General features: G+C 47.0%; 1 protein-coding gene across 3 annotated transcripts in view; it reads left to right on the top strand.

Annotated features, from left to right (window-relative positions):
• Positions 1–18,535, top strand: part of ksr1a (kinase suppressor of ras 1a) — a 49,856-nt gene that overhangs the window by 7,980 nt on the left and 23,341 nt on the right. For all 3 annotated transcript variants that reach the window (XM_072658118.1, XM_072658119.1, XM_072658117.1), the window contains one exon: positions 16,294–16,434. In XM_072658118.1, coding sequence (XP_072514219.1) covers positions 16,294–16,434 — 141 coding nt within the window. The remainder of the gene's footprint in view (positions 1–16,293; positions 16,435–18,535) is intronic.

Genomic DNA, 18,535 nt, shown 5'->3' with positions numbered 1-18,535 from the left:
GGCTCCCGTCGGGACAGCCGAAGTGGTCATATGAGGGCCATTTAGGGAGGCTCGTCGATTCTCATTCACTGTTAACGGGCCCTAAACGGCCTGTTAATTTCCTCGCACTAAATAGCAGGAGCTGAAGTGGTTGTCACACTCGCGATGCCCTTCCCTCCCCCCACCCACCTGTCTCTCATTGACACCTGTACTTCAGCGCAATCAAGAGAGGCTTGAACTCGCATTCGATTCTCACAAAAAGCCTTTTGTTATTCCACTTCATGGCAGTAGGCCTTTTTTTTCGTAGCATGCTGTACTTGTGAGTGGATAATGGTGCTCCGGCGCTCTGGCGCGCCGGCTGGAGTACCGTGAGGTGGTGCTTCAGTTTTCACACGCTAATCCCGGCCTGGCGCCAACCTAGCGCTGCCGCCTCGCACTTGTTCTTCTCGCCGTTGTTAGCTTTCTCTTTCTCTCTCTCTCACTTCTTACTCTTTCTCTCTCTATAGCTCTCTCTTCATACCTGCCTCGCCGGCGTCTGTTTATAAGAAGTCTAAAAGCGGCGGCTCGGAATCTCTCCGGAGCGAAGCGTCCTCATGCAGGGCCTGCCAGCTCCTCCAGTATGTGTGTTTCCCATGGTGCCTTCTGCTCACGACTGTAGGAAGACTTGCTTGGACCTTTTAGCAGCAAGGTCTCGAATTTGAGAGATTTGTGAGACAGGCAGATAGAACCTACTACTAATCCCGACGGGAATTGCAGTCCCGATGGACTTACAGTAGCTAAAAAGGACCTGAGCAGATGGTCCATGTCCATGTCTTCAAATAGATTGCCGCTATTGCCTCTCGGGACGGGCTAAGTCTAAATTACGCTAAGACCTCTCAAAGACTCTGACAGGGAGCGAACTACTGCGATAGCTAGACGACTGGGTCAGAACATCTCCAGAACATCAGGTAGGTCTTCTGGGGTGTTCCCAGGATGCAGTGGGACCAAACCTACCAAAAGCCCTCCGATGATGCGGCCCATAGAGGCCCTCCTCACTAATTACAGACAGGACTCCAAGGATCTGCTGCTAACGTCTTGGTGCCGGACACCACAGGACACCTCCAGCACACCTCCAGCACAGATCATCGGGCATTGAAATTTAAATCTGCCTGATGATTATTATTTTATTTATTTATTTTTTTTTTTTTTGGGGGGGGGGGGTTATTGAGATGTTTTGACCCAGTCGTCTAGCCGTCGCGATTTGGGCCTAGTCAGAGTGGCTCAGATTCCTAGGCTTGCCCGTTTGCCTGGCTTCCAACATAACACCTTCAAGAACTGACTGGTCTTAATGTTATGGCTAATATATATATATATACACCTAAGAATATAGTTCCTGTTGAAAGCAGAGGTCCTTACCACCTTAATAACAACCAAAATGAAACCAGTGTGCAATCAGTTGATGGATGAGGCCCGTGACCCAGTTTATACGGGGAGAACTCTGAGCTCTGTGTCTTGTCAAGGCTCTCTCTCTCTCTGTCTCTCTCTGTGTCTCTCTCTCATTTTTTTTTTTTAAACAAGGGACAGGGCAGAATTTCAGTGGAGGCTTGAGCTGATTTGGGCCCTCATCCTCGCGGTGCTGGAGAGGAGTTTTCGTGGTGCGCTCGTGGCGTGTGCTATTGTGGCTGCGTCTATATTTAGCTCGTCTTTCTTCCTACGCATTTTCAGGCCTGATTGTTAAATAAGAAAATCGCATGACGTACGAAGACAGGGGAAAGGGGAGGGGCTTAGGAGGAGGGTCAGCCAACCAGCTGTGTGGAGGGTGGGGCTCTCAGCAGGCTGTTTCCTCTAGTGGTTGGGGACAGTGGAGCAGGTGATTGCAGCACTAACGTACCACACTCCCACCCCCCAACATCCAACACCACCACCCCCTTCACCCCCCTCCTTTCCTTCTGTGGTTAGCTGTAAAACTGAAGGTCTGAAGGTTGCTGTAGAAAATGGATTAAGAAAGGGCTCATTTATTGAGGAGGAATCGCAGAATGTCCGGCAGCTGATCGCTGGTTCTGGGCTGAATTTGGGTTATTAGGTCAGACCTTGATGAGGAGATGGAGAAGATGCTGAACTAGCAGTCAATGAGTGTGTCCATAACTAAGACTAGAAAAACCATCGTAAACTCTGGTGGTGTGTCTCACGTTTGAGCTTAATTCAGAGCAGATGAGACACGAGGAGACCTGTGGAACGAGGAGACACGAGGAGACGAGTGGAAGCCCCTTTAGCGACACCCACCCAGGGTCAGCCAGTTCCCTTGATGACGGAGGAAGGGTCAGCCGGCCATTGTTTCTGCCCATGTCCCCCCCGACAGTGTAGGGCTAGAGCTCCAGCCTCAGGGCTTCACGTGACCAAGCTCATCTTCACACCAGGTTGCCTAATCTAACTTTCACAACGCCATTAGCAACAACAGAAATGGTTTGCGAGAGGCTTGTGCAATTTGACGGGTTCCCAAAAGTGTGCTTGAGTGCGACCGAATATTTACGTGCAGAAGAACAGCTCTCAAACCCTGGCGAATATCAGGATTGCACAGTTGTCCACTTTGCCCCGGGTGTAGCCGTTAGCCGTGGTGTGTTTGGTGTCCTGACTTTGACGTCTTTAGTTCAGATGCTGGAGCTACGCTAGGCTAACTATGCTAACAAACACTACAATTCAGTAGCCACCCAGATTAGATCATCTTCTGTGAACACATGCCCATGCTCAAACCACCTCCAGGTCTTTTTTAAGGTGGCACAGACTGGTCGATGGAGTTTACGATGCTGTATATTTGGTGTGTCGAGTCCGAGTCTGTGTTCGGCTACACGGTGATATTTTTATATTATTTTATAGCTCACAAGTCAATCTGCGCTCAAACACCACATAGACAAGTTTACGCCACCTTAATGATGTGAATTCAGCGGGTTGAGAGATAGGGCCTGATTTTAGCGATCTTTTGGCGAGCCGTCAACCGTGCACCTTACTGCACAGGTCATTTTAGGGGGCGTGTCGGTGTGTCTTTGCGATCGTTATGGGGGAACACGCTCAAAAGTCATGTAGTACGTCTCTTTATGAATCATGGGTGTGTTTGTTTTGGGCGTAACGTTCAATAATAAAACAATCAGCGTGTCGCTCGCCATCCCTTTAAGAGCCAGGTGCGGTCAGACTGACCTTGGCGGATAGGCTGTTTTCAGTCAGTGAAGGTCCTGTGTTTTTCGTCGCTGAGATACACAGCAATACGCCACAAATCGACCTCAACCTGAACACACCTCATTTCGAGACCACCGCGCCCATCGGCGTAGATATATTCGCATATATAAGCACTGTTGTTGTTTAAATGACTCGGACGGCGTGAAAATAGACTGTTGGCGGGGGGTAAGATAGCAGTGAGCATCGTGACGCACCTTGCGCAGGATGTAAGATAGGGCCTCTAGTGTTTAGTAGTAGCTTGGTAGCTTCATTGCTAAACTGTATTAGCAAAAATGTGTGCACCAAATGCCCTGAGGGACTTAATTTGCCTTATTTAAACAATTCTTCAGGTAAATTTTTAAGTAATAAGTGGTTTGGCTAATTAAATTTAATCTAAGCCATGACCCGTATGGGCTAATGTGGCTAACAAGCAATAAAGGCTTGTTCTCGACTAATCTTTAGCAATACTGTGTGCATTAGGCTAACTTAATGCTAGCTAGTCTTTACTTTACTTCGTCTAGCTCCAGTGCTAACCGTACTAAAGCAAACGGAACCACTACAGCTGTGGTAACAGAAAAACTGTGAATTTCTTTTACTGTTGAACTAAACATAAGCTAACATTGCTAGCTAACGTCATATATAGAAATACGTAGGCAAGCAGATTGTGATTTTCCTGTTTGTAATCTGTGGCGTTTCAGGTTGTGCTGCAGTTCTGGCGCATTAGCATTTCTGCTGCGATCTGTGACGCCACAGCGCTTCGACCAGCGCGCTAATGCTAACGGAGAGTGTGCCGGATAAGGACGAATAAGGCCAAGGGGGCAAACCCAGGGCCTCCATATTCCACATGCCTGACTTGTCCGCTTGATGTTCAGAGCCTTCAGTCCCTCTGCCGTCAGGGGCCATGCAGGGAAGGGTGAAGTGGACAAGGAACGTCCAGCGCTGACGTGTTCATATACGATGTGACATTCATGACAAGATACGTTATAGCCAGTCTATGACGTGAAGCCTTGGGTCAGGAAGATCTGTGCGGTGTAGGTCCTCCTCTGTTAGCAAAGCTAGCTGCCCAGTCTGGTTTTGGGGCGTTATCCTACATGATTAATTTTATTTTTGCATATAATTAAACAGACGGTGCCTTTAAAGTAAATGTATGGAAATGGGCAGTATCCTATACTGTATTATGCCTTATTTACTAGGCAGCTCAGGCTGGAACACTGCTTATGACTTTAGTGGGAGTGGGCTGGGCTAAACTGCAGTAAGCTGAATATATATATATATCGTATGTTTGAAAACTTTCATATTAATTTATTGTAAAACTTTAGTTTTCTGAATGGGCCCTTTAAAATCTGATATCTGTAATTGCCTTTGTGTCTCAAAATATTGAGTTTTATATATATATATATATATATATATATATATATATATAACTTTTGGTCAGGAAGATCTGTGCGGTGTAGGTCCTCCTCTGTTAGCAAAGCTAGCTGACCAGTCTGGTTTTGGGGCGTTATCCTACATGATTAATTTTATTTTTGCATATAATTGAACAGACTGTGCCTTTAAAGTAAATATATGGAAATGGGTAGTATCTTCTATATATATATATATATATATATATATATATACTGTATTCATACTATATGTATATATATATATATATATATAGTATGATTACAGTATATATGTATGTATAGTATGTTTGAAGACTTTCATATTAGTTTATAGTAAAACTTCTGAATGGGCCCTTTAATATCTGATATCTGTAAAGTAATTGCCTTTGTGTCTCAAAATATTGAGTTATTATATATATGTATATATGTGTGTGTATATATATATATATATATATATATATATATATATATATATATATATATATATATATATTTAATAATATTATTATTATTTTCAGCAAATACATAGAAATTCAGCTCTGTACCATATTAAGGTTTCTTGTAGAGGTTTAGTTCATTCATTTTCACTTCACAAATCAACCAAACACATCATTTGAACAGGGATGACCGAACATCTGCATGCTTCTGTATGATCTTCCCTGCCTTCACCCTCTTCTATTTGTCTCCGAGGCAAATTTCCAAGCGTTTAAGCGTAAAAAGAAACCTCTAGATGTGGACTTTTGTCTTTGCGGTGATGAGAAGCTCCTGTTCGCTGCGGTGTGTTTGAGCGCTCAGCAGCGCAGTGGGTTTGTGTTTGTGGGATATAAATAGGCTGCGTCTCTTGTCGTGGCCGCTGCTATTCGCGGGTAGCGGGGCTCATGCTTGGTGCAGTGCTCAGTCACGTTTTGTTCTTAAAGGTGTGACGTCTGGGCTCATGCTCTTCTTGCGGCTCGGAGGAGCTGGGTGTGGTCATGCCCTTTAGCTGTCAGTCATGGTTGCGGACGTCATGGACGCGTTGCCATGGCAGCGTGGTGCCTGTGTTTACCTCCATCTGCATGGCCGGGCTGATGTTACCATAACAGACGGAGCCAGCGATGCGGCTCGCCGGCTCCGGCTTTTGTTCTCCGCTTTTTAACGCAGGTGGACGTTTCCTTACCCTCTTTTGTTTTTGGGCGGTTTGACTTAAAAGGGCTTTTTGTCGATCCCTCTTTTCAGATCAGAGCTGAAAGAGTCATTTCTCAGGACCAGGCATTCAGTAGATCACCTCTTTAAATAATAAACACGCCATCAAAGTCGGACGGTCGGTGGTTTTGACCCCTGATGAAAACAGGTCGTTTCTGAAAGCCATATTAATTTTCACGGATAGCTGGATTATAACAAACTGGAAGCTAGGCCTCAAACGCTGTGTTTACATTTAAAGGGCCGGTGACACCAAAACATCAATCAATCCTTGGCAACGTTTCAAAAATGTCTAAAATAAGCGGCAATAAATAAATGTATAAATAAATTAGTTTTAAATTCACCGCTTTTGTGATGTCACAAAAACAGGTGCACTTACCTATACAGTAGCCACCTGTGTAGACCCGCCCATTAATGCCCATAAATCCCGTTTCAGCCTAGACTGCTTTCAGAATGAGCCATTTTATAAAGCAGCCAATCAGAACCAAATCAGAGCTCATTTACATAGATTTAAAGTGACAGTCTACTGTTTTTTTATTTATTTATTTATTGTTTTTGTCACAAAAACAGGCGCACCTATTCAGTAGACACCTATTCAGTGGTGGTTTGGGCTGAAGGAGTGTTTCAGCTCAGACTCAGACTTTCAAAACGAGGCTTATTTACATATCCGTTTGAAAGTGACAGTAGTGGTTAATTCTAAGGGATGAGAAATATGAGGAAAGTGATGTAATGCATAAGCTTTATTAATGTTTTGAAACATATTAGTCACTCTAGAATACGTATGTCAAAACTAAGCTGTGAAAAAAACGTCCCATGTTTTTGTGACATCACAAAAACAGGCGCACTTACTTATACAGTAGCCACCTGCCCAGCTGCGGTTAAGGCCCGCCCACTGATACCGATCCTTTAAGACCCGTTTCAGCCTAGACAGCTTTCAAAATGAGGCATTTTGTGGAGCAGCCAATCAGCATAGAACCAGAGCTCATTTACATATACATGCCAGTCTTAAAGGGCCAGTAGTCACAAAAACAGACACACTTACGTACACAGAAGCCTCCTGTCCGGCGGCAGTTTTGGGCTCGCCTGTTAATGCTGATGTTTAAGGAACTGTTTTAGCTCAGACTCCTTTTAAATGAGGCACGGTATTGGGCAGCCAACCAGAGCAGAGCTCATTTACATATCAGTCTTAAAGGGGCAGTATGGAGCGTTTTTGTGATGTCACAAGAACAAGCACACTTACGTACACAGTAGCCTTCTGTCCGGCGACAGTTTTGGGCCCGCCTGTTATTGCTGATGTTTAAGGAACTGTTTTAGCTCAAACTCCTTTTAAAATGAGCACGGTATTGGGCAGCCAACCAGAGCAGAGCTCATTTACATATCAGTCTTAAAGGGGCAGTATGGAGCATTTTTGTGACGTCACAAAACAGGCCCAGCAGCCCAGCAGCTCATCAGTGCTGATGTTTTGTTTTGTTTTGTTTTCAAAACGAGACCTGTTTTGGGGCCGCCAATTAGAACCGAGCTCGTTTACATATATCAGTCTTAAAGGGGCAGTAGTGTTTAATTCTAAGGGATGAAGAGAGTTTGGAAAATGGTCATGTGAATGGAAATTACATTCATTTCTGTACGTTAACCCAAACACAGGTCAGAGCCGGACTGTAGAATAGTAGGATATGGGCACTTCAGTTCTATACTTCGTATACAGTAAAAAAAAAAAAGGGCTGAATATTCCAGGATGTGTCTTATGAGGACGTTGTCTCTTAAGCTGGAGATGTTTTCTGTTCTCTGTCTGTGGGAAAATCCCACTCAGAAAAAAAAGAGAGGAAAAAAAAGAAACGCCACTGAAGACCCATGAGTGTGGTTGCTAGGAAACCTGACGTCACACTTGCACCAGTGTATTGTTCTCTGCGATGGCTGCGTGATCCCCTAACTACCTGCAGTGTGTGTGTGTGTGTACATATATGTATGTGTGTGTGTATATATATAATGTGTGTGTGTCTGTTCACGCTCATAAGAAACCCAGCTAAGCGCTCCCGTCGCTGCCTGACCATGCAGCAGAATGCCTCAGCGGCAGCTCGCTGGGGCCGAGGCTCTTTTTAGAAAGCTCTCCGTGAATTGGATGATGTGGGTGTCTTCTTTTTTTTCGGCCTCTCTCTATCAATAGTGATATGAGCAGAATAAGGTTCCGCAGAGCTCTTTGGGTGGGTGTTAGGACTATTCACGGCTGTGGTGGGTGCAGGAGGGATGAGCTCCTGCATCCGGCATTAACATCACCATCGCTGTTTATGCAGGGCGAAACGAGGCCGAGAGAGGCACGACTACGGAACCTACCGCTACTGAATCCGCCAAGGGTCGAATAAGTTGCCGTTGCCGAGTCGTGCGGCCGGACGGGCTGGTTGCTTAGTGCTAAAGGCGGTCGTTCAGGTCATCAAGACCATTTTCTGAGCTCTCTTGTAACCTGGCTTTAAACAGGCTGGTTGTGTTACTGTGCCTTTAAGACTTTAAAACGTAAATATGAAAGTATGGTAATAACCCCCGCTCTGATTGGCTGACTGGTTTCTTGTAACTCGTTCAGAAAAGCAGTTTTTGAGGGGCAGGATGAGGGGGTGGCCTAATCTGGCTGGAGGATCCCTTTAAAACTAAAAGAACCCCATTCCCCATGACATATCTTGAAGGTGGGAGGAGCTTATAAAAACTTGAACTTCTTTTGGGGTTGTTTTTGGGGGGCATATCATCTTCAAGATGTCCTTCTGATGACATAACCTGAAGAAAATATGGAAAAATCCATCCCAAAAGCTCCTCCCACCTTCAAGTTATGTCAGCAAAAGAGGGGCGTGGCCTAATCTGGCTAGAGTATCCCTTTACAACTTGGATTGGATTTACAATTCCAGTGTTTGTCAGTCTGATGCTCTTACTCAGGTAGGAGAATGTAGAGTTGGGAGTCTTGCCCAAGGACTCCTGTTGGTGTAGTGTGGGTGTAAGGGCGATGTTGTTAACCACTATGCTACACCAGCAGCATTAGCATTAGCATTAGCAGGTCTCTTCACCATATTTTTTTACTGACTTTGCAGAGATTTCTCTTACTTTTTTGAATGTTTTTGGACTATTTGTGGGTACCTGTTGTTGACACTTGTAGAACAGCTCACACCTCATTTTTTTTATAATTACTTTCATTTTATAAAATTGAAGTTAGAATTTTAAAATTATTATTAAATCATAATTTCATAATTGAATGAACCATCAAAAATGGTCTAAAATAAGTTGGTTGTTGTTATGGTAATTGCTTTGTTTTTATTTGTCATGTTGTCGTTGTTATTGTTGATTACATGGCCGTATCCTAAACCATGTACATAGACCGCAGTCAGTCAGTCCCCTGCGAAAATAGTGTAAAGTGTAAAAACAGGTTATCATCTTAATGTCTGTCGCTGACCAAACCCTAAAGTCAATGTTAGCAGAGATAACACAAGGAAAAACAAAAGCACATAAACCGGGCGTCGCTCTGCTTTCTTTGGAGCTCGTCTAACCGCTGCCTTGGTGGGGTTAGTGGGTGGGGGGGATCTGTATCTGTTTGACTTATTGACATAAAGCTCCAGCACTCCTGCCGTTACACTTTGGCAAAGTTCAAATGAGAGCATGTTTGGAAAAAAAAAAAGTCAGGCAGAGTCCAAAGATGTTGGATCAACATGACACATCAAGACTCCACGCGGCTATTTGCTGTTCTGACCTCCTGCTGGAGGAGCAGGCCTGTTTAACATCAGCAACAGCAACAGCAACAGCGCGGGCCAGGTGGGTTTCAGGTGGGCATGGGCTCTGAGTGGGTTTGTACAGGGGTTGTTACCGGGACCCAGTTGGGCTTCCTCAAATGGGCCCCATGATTACAGCCCACCCTAATCTCACATGGGTCCCATCTAGGCCTCATGTGCAGTGTCCAACCCCTCCTGGTCCCATCACTGACCCTGTTGGGCATCAATATGTGGGGGCCAACCTGGAACCCAGTTGGGCTACTCGTACAGCCAGGACATGGGCATGTTATCTGGGACGTTGGACGTATTTTCTTCAAGGAGTATGTCTGTGAAAATGTGGCTAAAAATGCTAGTGGTTATAAACCCAGGCCTTTTTATACTGGCTTAGATTCAGATTTTACATCTGCTATCATAGACAAACTGCTCTTTTTATGAGCGCCAAGGTTACTATGAGCAGCGACTGAGAAGTTGAGGCCTTGTGGAGGCTTTTGTGCGCAAGGCTGCTCTTTTATTAGCGTGCCGAACTGAAAAGCTCTTATTCATAAAGGAATAAAAAGGGAATAAAAAATCTCCCTTGACACACATTTTAACCAGTGGCGTTGACGGAATGCCTTTCCCCTGACTCGAATGAAAGGAAATTGAGCTTTATTGAGTGGGGCAATCAGTGTCCTCTGCGTTATTAGTATTAGCCCTTAGCCAAGGAGCAGAGAAGGCCAGGGTCCTTGTTTGTGACCCTTTGCCCCAGCCGCAAGGTGCTTCCCGCTGCCCAGCTGGATCCAGCTACGACCTGCGAGGCTCTCGCTTTCAGCGCTAGCCGCTTTTGTAATCCTCGGCTGCCGCCCCCGTGTACTCAAGGCCGCAGCTTTCTCTTTCAGACGTTCGCCTGCGTGCTATCTAAAGGGTGTAGCGTGAGCGTGGATGAGCGGCGGAAAAAAGGCCACTTGACTCTCTTTTTTGAAGCACTCAAAAGGTGGCTGGTGAACGGCGACGCTCAGGGACACCTTCACAGCCCACGACAGCGACTGGTGGAAGGATATAATGGCACATGTTCAGGCGGCCTGTGCTTTTCACCACTATAAGCTAGGCAGACTACGTTCATGGTATTCTCCGGGAAACCTGATACGGATACCGAGGCCTACTGTTTAAAGAGGCAGGGACATGCCTTTGTCTGCCCATGCTTTGTGTCTGTCCACTTGCTTCAGTTAGGGCTGGATGAAACGTTAGAATTGTTATCATGACATTTTTCCATGCACTTTCTTTAATTCAGTTCACACTGGAGAGCTTTACAGCATGAATAGCCCATTTATGGCCCTGCTACAGCATCTCTGTTGGGTCAGGACTTTGACCTGGCCACTCCAAAACCTTCAATCTGTTTCTTATGTGTTTCAGATCGTTGTCTTGACCCATGACCCATCGCGGACTTATGATCGCTCTGAAAATTATAACAAGTCGTCCAGGGAGGCCCTGAAGTAGCCAGGCATCCCCACACCATGGCACTACCACCGCTGTGCTTTTCTCATTGTGCAGTGCTGTATTAGCTCCGGAGTCCAAGAGAGCACAACTGGCCATGAGGCCAGTAAAGATCCTGACATGTTGCCGGGGGGATGTGGGGGTCTGTAGTCCTGAGAGGCTGTGTCCGTGTGTCCCACAATTTCTGAGGGGAATTAAACCGGACAGTGCAGCGGAGAGGCCTCAAGGAGACCCATCAACAACCTAACGGCACCCTTCACAATAAAATAGCACAGCATAGCCATAGCAACCACATAGCAATATCCTACTGCCATCTAGCCAGTGCATAGCAACCACCAAACCAACCACCACAATGCCACCTAATTGAAGTACCACATGTCAACACCCTAGAAACCACCTTGTAACCATATGAGATGCCAAAATCCCCTACCAACAATTGGAATATCCTAGCAACAACTTAGCAACCACTTAACTAACCACCTAACCACTATAACTGCCTACCTAGCAAGCCATGGCAACCCTGTTCCGCATAGCAGCACCCTAGGTACCACATGAGATGCCAAAGCAACTATCTACGCACACCATAGCAACCACTTGGGATATTATAGCCAAAACCTAGCAACAGAATCCCCAGAATCTACCAAATAAATGTGGCCATACTGTCTTTGGGTGGGTGGACATCGCACTTAAGGCCTGGGGAACAATCTCTGCCAGTGATGGGGCCAGTGCTTAGACCGTTGCGCCACTTGGGAAGCCCTTTTTTGGCATTTTGATCCAAAGTCAGAGGTCAGGTGGACCTGCTCAGTATTTCTCTACCTGCCAAGGATCGTCTCACTGTGCGGCGGACCTGTCTCAGAGCATACGCACTCTCATTAATTCAGGTTTTCCCTTTAATTTGTCACCTGTCTGTAAATCTGCTCACCATATCCTAAGCGTGCCTCCGCTCTCCAGCTGTGCCTATCTGGAGGAACATTCTTGATGCCAGTTCATTGCGTTGGGATTTTTCTCCCGAGGTCTCTGTGACAGAGTGACGGACGCAGCCTGGCTGGGTGCCGCCGGGCGCTGGCGTCCGAGGCTGCTGCGCGCTCATTAATGCAGGGATTAGAGGAGGCGGGAGGAGGAGGGCTGGCTGGTGGGTGGAGGTGTGAAAAGGATGACTGGCTTTATGGCCGCCGGCCTCCTGGTAACAGGGCTCGTCCGTGCGTCAGTGAGCTGCCGGGCTGGCCGCCTCTGAAAGGGCCTGTCTCAGCAGGCCAAACACCCCCCCTTCCTTTCCCCTCTTCTTCCACACTGGTTGGGGGAGCTGTTCTCCCCCCTCCGCCCCTCTGCTCCTCCCTGCGTCATCAGCTGCTACAGCTCGGCGCTGAGGTGTCTGCATGACCTGTCCTCGTTAAAACCGGAGAGAGAGAAAGAGAGAGAGAGAGGGGGCAGATGGAAAAAAGAGAGAGAGAGAGAGAGAGAGAGAGAGAGAACAAGAGAAAGAAAGAAAGAACGAAAGAAAGAAAGAGAGAGAGAGAGAGAGAGAGAGAGAGAGCTCTCTCGCTCACACACTGCTCTGGTCAGCATTCTCCACAGAGCTGGAAAATTCCTCCCCTGCTAGCCAGCGCTGTTTGTTTGTGGAGGATCAGGGGAGCTGCCTTGCAGAACATTCCCTCCCGTGTCGTGTTTGTTATTCGTAAAGATCCTGACATGTTGCCGGGGGGGTAAAGTGGGGGTCCGCAGTCCTGAGAGGCTGTGTCCGTGTGTCCCACAATTTCTGAGGGGAATTAAACCGGACAGTGCAGCGGAGAGGCCTCAAGGAGACCCATCAACAACCTAACGGCACCCTTCACAATAAAATAGCACAGCATAGCCATAGCAACCACATAGCAATATCTTACTGCCTTCATAGCAACCACTTGCAATATCCTAGCAACAACCTAGCAGCCATCTAGCCAGTGCATAGCAACCACCAAATAAGTCAGAACGACAACACAATGCCACCCAATTGAAGCACCACATGGCAACACCCTAGGAACCACCTTGTAACCATATGAGATGCCAAAATCCCCTACCAACAATTGGAATATCCTAGCAACAACTTAGCAACCACTTAACTAACCACCTAACCACTACAACTACCTACCTAGCAAGCCATGGCAACCACATAGCAACACCCTAGGTACCACATGAGATGCCAAAGCAACTACCTACCCACACCATAGCAACCACTTGGGTTATCCTAGCAAAACCTAACAACACCCCAGAATCCACCAAACAATTGTATATAATTGTAGTGACAACCATTTGTAATACCATAGCAACCACCTAGCAGTGTCCTGTTGTTGGAGTGTAGTGGGTACCTAGTTCCTTGGCCAGGCAAGCACACCACGCTACACCAAGGACAATCACTAGGCAACTGCCTACCAAATCCTAGCAAACCATGGCAACCACATACCACATAGCAACCATGTGAGATGCCAAAGCAGCCACTAGTGATACTATTGCAACCGTCAAGAAATCGTCACATACCCAAACACACTCTTACACACCATCACCATGCTCCTTTTTATTCACTGTTAGCCACGTTAGCAGGTTTGCTCAACCTGCACTGTAAGGGAATGTCAGTCTGGCCAGTCCGGCCACTCAGTCTGGCCAGTCCCGCCAGTCCGGTCCCTGTCCGTTTGTTTTCAGCGCTCCTTAGACCCGTCTGTTAGCCTTGCTGTGAACCCGGCATCTTCCACAGCGCTGATGTCACGGTGCCCCCGCCATCACTGTGGCTGCAGTGTGCCAATGACACTCAGTTGCCATGCCAGCAGCGCAGACGCCCCCCAAGAGGAGGTCTGCTCGCTGTTCCCTTCCATATAATAACGGCTATTTATATCTATTTGACGACCCTGTTCGCTGGAGGGGGAAAAAAGGGAGCGAGAGAGAATCTAGTCGGGTTGGCAGTGCTGTGCTACAGTACGGACCCGGACTAGATGATGTGGCCCAGCTTAGATAAGGAGATGTGGATCGTTTGATTAGGGGCTGTTGTTCATTTTGGGAGGAACTGGGTGGCACTGCTGTGGGCAAAGATATCATACTGTGGTTGTTGTTTATTAGAGATTCACCAAAGTGGATATTGTAGAAAACCTCAATCAGCCTGGTCATGTCATATCATATCTGGTTTTGGTGGCACCCGTCGAGGGGTGGATATATTGGGCAGTTACAAAAATGGGTGAATGTAAGGCGAGACGACTGGCTAATTTGCTAGACATCTCCAAAACATCGGGCAGGTCTTTCCGGGGTGTTCCTGGCATGCAGTGGTCAGTTCCTACCAGAAGTGCTTCAGGACGGACAACCGGGGAACCTGTGACAGGGTCATGGGCTCCCAGAACTTACCGATGTGACCCATGAAGGCCCCGTCTCACAACTAACAGGACGTATAGGATCTGCTGGTGTCTTGTCGCTGGATACCACAGGACACCTTCAGAGATCTTGTGGAGTCCAGGCCTTGATGGGTCAGAGTGGTTTTGGTAGCAATTCCATTGGATTTGGATCAGGCAGGTCTTTCCGGGGTGTTCCTGGCATGCAGTGGTCAGTTCCTACCAGAAGTGCTTCAGGACGGACAACCGGGGAACCTGTGACAGGGTCATGGGCTCCCAGAACTTACCGATGTGACCCATGAAGGCCCCGTCTCACAACTAACAGGACGTATAGGATCTGCTGGTGTCTTGTCGCTGGATACCACAGGACACCTTCAGAGATCTTGTGGAGTCCAGGCCTTGATGGGTCAGAGTGGTTTTGGTAGCAATTCCATTGGATTTGGATTGGAACATCAGTGGTCTTCCCCTTCTAACAACTGACCAATCATGCAAGTCTAGTAGAAATCTCTTCAGATGATACAAGGCTTCACTACAGCATGTTGCACAAACGTTTTGAGGTCAGGGTATCTACAGCATCTTTGACAGATGGTTCACTGAAACACAAGCACATTTTGGAACAAATGTGTGTGTGTGTGTGTGTGTGTGTGTGTGTGTATGCGTTTGCGTGGTACGCCAACGACGGAAAAAATAAGCCAATAAAAGCCGAATTACGTAAGGCCGTCTCTGCAGAGGTGTGTCTGACCGCGCAGCAATGCCCTTAGGACCAAGTTGTGCGCCAGGGTCATTGAAGCCTTTGCCGCGCTCAGCAGCATTTGGGTGGATGGTGCAGACTTTAATTGGGTAAAGGCTGGCCTATAGCCCCTGGCTGCCCCTGTCCAACACTGACCTCCACTCACACAGCCCGTCCACTCTGTCCCAGCCACCACTCCACCAGAGTGTGTAACACCTACTGTTAGTTCCTATGATGTGTTTTTTTATTATTATATTTTTATTACACTAACCATTGCAAGGCCTGGTGATGTGCTGAGTGTGAAACCCAGCACTAAGCGTTGGAAGCTGTTGCCCAGAAGACCAAAGGACCGTTTCTGGGAAAGTCAGGCTGTGGTTCGATTGTGTAATGTTTAGAATGAAACGATCTGTTGATATAAAAGATTGCTCTCATTTTTTTGTCAGCGTGACAGTTTTGCAGGAATTGTGCAAAGGGCCTTAGGCTGGTCATGGTGTTGGTGCAGGGCTGGACCACGGCTGGACTTTTCTGGTCTGGCTCTGATGCCTGTAGGCCTGCAGTACAGTATTTGTGGTTGGCCAAGGTCCAGGAGGACAACCTAATATACTAATAAAGAAGGAGTACCGGTTAAAATATTAAAATACTTCTAAAATACATTTAATTATTTATATACTATTAAAAAAAAGTTTTATAATAACCTTCTGCTGGGCCAAATCAAACGACCTCATGGGTCAATTTTGATCCGTTCACGGCAGACATGCTCTGTAGCCTATTAAAACGCTATCTATTAATTACAGGAGTGTGATTAATACCCCAGAGTTTTGTTGAAGCTGGACTTGAACCTAGATTTGAGCTACTTTTAGGTAGCATGTTAGCTTGTGGCTGCAGCACAAGCTAATAGTTTGTGTGGGCGTCGCTGCACAGTAGAATAGTGCACCATCCCTATGGAGTCTATCCCTCTGTTAGCCACTCAGGCCCGCTGGTGGATAGACATGTATTTATGATTCTTATTATTTATCATTTTTCATTAATATTGAATTCCTGAGATTTTTTTTGCATGCAGCTCAGCTCAGCTCAGCTCAGCTGGCTCCATCATGCAGCAGCAACACGCGAAGCATCTGGGCTGCTTGCTGAAGGACTCGGCGTAGTGCTGAGGGCCGTTACAGCACATCACACTGTCTGGGCCTTCACCCACTGCTGGCCTGCCTGGTCTGCCTCTTCCTCACTGGCTAACACGCCCCTCCCTCCTCTGCTGTGTGCTCTGTTTCCCCCTGCAGGTGAAGCTGATGAAGTACATCTGTAAGCAGCTGCAGTGTAAGCTGAAGGTGCCGGAGACGGACAGGCCGCAGGCCCTGAACAGCTACCCGCGACTGGGCGACTGGCTGCGCACCATCAACCTGAGGCCTGAGCTCATACAGGTAGAGTGAATGTGGTGTGTGTTACGCCTGAAGACGTCTGGTACGAGTGTCAGTAGGCTCTGAGGTTTTTTGTTTGGCCAAAAGTTTGTGGACAGAGCTCTAATAGCCAAATGTATTGGAGGAGCTTTTGGACCAACCGTCATTTGGGCAACAGCTTTGGTACCATACATTTTACCCCTTGTACCATAGCATCACCTTAGCAACCACTTAGCAACGCCTTACCAACCGACAGGTTAATTAAAACGACACCTTACCAACCAACAGCATTATTATAGCAACACCTTAGCAACGACTTAGCAACCAACAGCTATATCATAGCGACACCTCAGCAACCACCTAGCATCAGCTTATTAAACAACAGCTGTACTAAGCAAGACCTTAGCAACCACCTAGCGACGCCTTATCAGCCAACAGCTGTATCATAGCAGCACCTTACCAACCAACAGCATTATTATAGCAACACCTTAGCAACGACTTAGCAACCAACAGCTATATCATAGCGACACCTCAGCAACCACCTAGCATCAGCTTATTAAACAACAGCTGTACTAAGCAAGACCTTAGCAACCACCTAGCGACGCCTTATCAGCCAACAGCTATATCATAGCAGCACCTTACCAACCAACCGCATTATCATAGCAACACCTTAGCAACGACTTAGCAACCAACAGCTATATCATAGCAACACCTCAGCAACCACCTAGCATCAGCTTATTAAACAACAGCTGTACCATAGCGACACCTTAGCAACCACCTAGGAATGCCTTAACAACCAACAGCTATATCATAGCGACACCTCAGCAACCACCTAGCGACGCCTTAGCAACCACCTTGGAATGCCTTAACAAGCAACAGCTATATCATAGCGACACCTCAGCAACCACCTAGCGACGCCTTAGCAACCAACGGAAACGGTGTGTGAGCATGTCTCTGTGGGTTTGAGTGGTTTGTGGAGCACACTCAGGTGGGATTTGGATTTTAGACCAGATTAAATGCAGGTCAAAGTGATATTAATGGCAAAGTGACGTTAGCGTTAGCCAGTGATTGTGATTGCACTGAATATTTTATTAATAACTCTTTACTTCATTCAGTACTCGTTAATCGCCAGGTCTTAAAAGCAGGGACGTGGGATATCTGATCATCTGATAGTGATGCTGGCTGCGACCTCTTTCCGTATAGAGCACATGTGGTGTTTAATAGTGATGAGCATGTATCCGTGTGCATGTGTGAGGCAACCACCCAACACCACCCAAACATGCTTATAAACAAGGCAATGAGTATATTCACCTGTATTCACCTGTATTCACCTGGGTTCACCTGGGTTCCCAATACTAGCCTTTAGAGACAGTCCCCTCAGTGCACCAGTTGGCTGCACCTGTAGCAGTGTGGTTAGCACCAGCTACTATTAGCCATGCAGACTGCATACAGTGCTCCGTGTTTCCTGACCCACTTCAACTCATACTAGCGGTCCACAGTGCACCGGCCCACCGCCAGCCAACAGTAGAGACTCGATCATGGCTCGAGCAAAGGCCCAGGCGTAGCGCTTAGCGAACCCGACAGCCCGGTTTGCTGTGTGTTGACGCTACACTGTCTGTAACTGGGAGTTATTAATTGTGGGAGAATCCCTATCGTTGCTATTCCGGGTTCGGCACACAAAGAGGGGTAACTCACGGTGCAAATTCCACTTCCCGCCTGTAGGGGGAGCCCAGGAGCAAGAAATGCCAATTCTCACATTGACTTCCATTGAAAGTTTTTTTTTTTTTGCAGGGTTCTGTGAGTCTCAGCCGTCTAATGCGCTACCGCTATGGCCCGGGGGTGGTGAGTTCGCGGGGTTCGAATCCCAGGCCATGCTGCTTTGCCGTCAGCCATGCCCCACCTGTACGTGTTATTGTAGCTTATGCACACACAGGCTGCATCTGGGGTTCATGACTGGCGAATCAGGCTTGTCCCGTTGTCCGGGCAGTGATTATCAGCGTGGTCATTATAAACACTGCGCTCGTCAGTTCTCAGACCGAGCTTGTAATTCTGCGCATTCCAGAGCTCTGTTAGCTTAGCGCTCAAGGCTAACCCAGATCAATGATTTGCCAGGCAGGGTGCTGTG

This window comes from Salminus brasiliensis, chromosome 16 (genome assembly GCF_030463535.1).
Source record: "Salminus brasiliensis chromosome 16, fSalBra1.hap2, whole genome shotgun sequence".
In the NCBI taxonomy this organism is placed as follows: Eukaryota; Metazoa; Chordata; class Actinopteri; order Characiformes; family Bryconidae; genus Salminus; species Salminus brasiliensis.
This window is presented reverse-complemented; position numbering and strand designations above follow the sequence as displayed.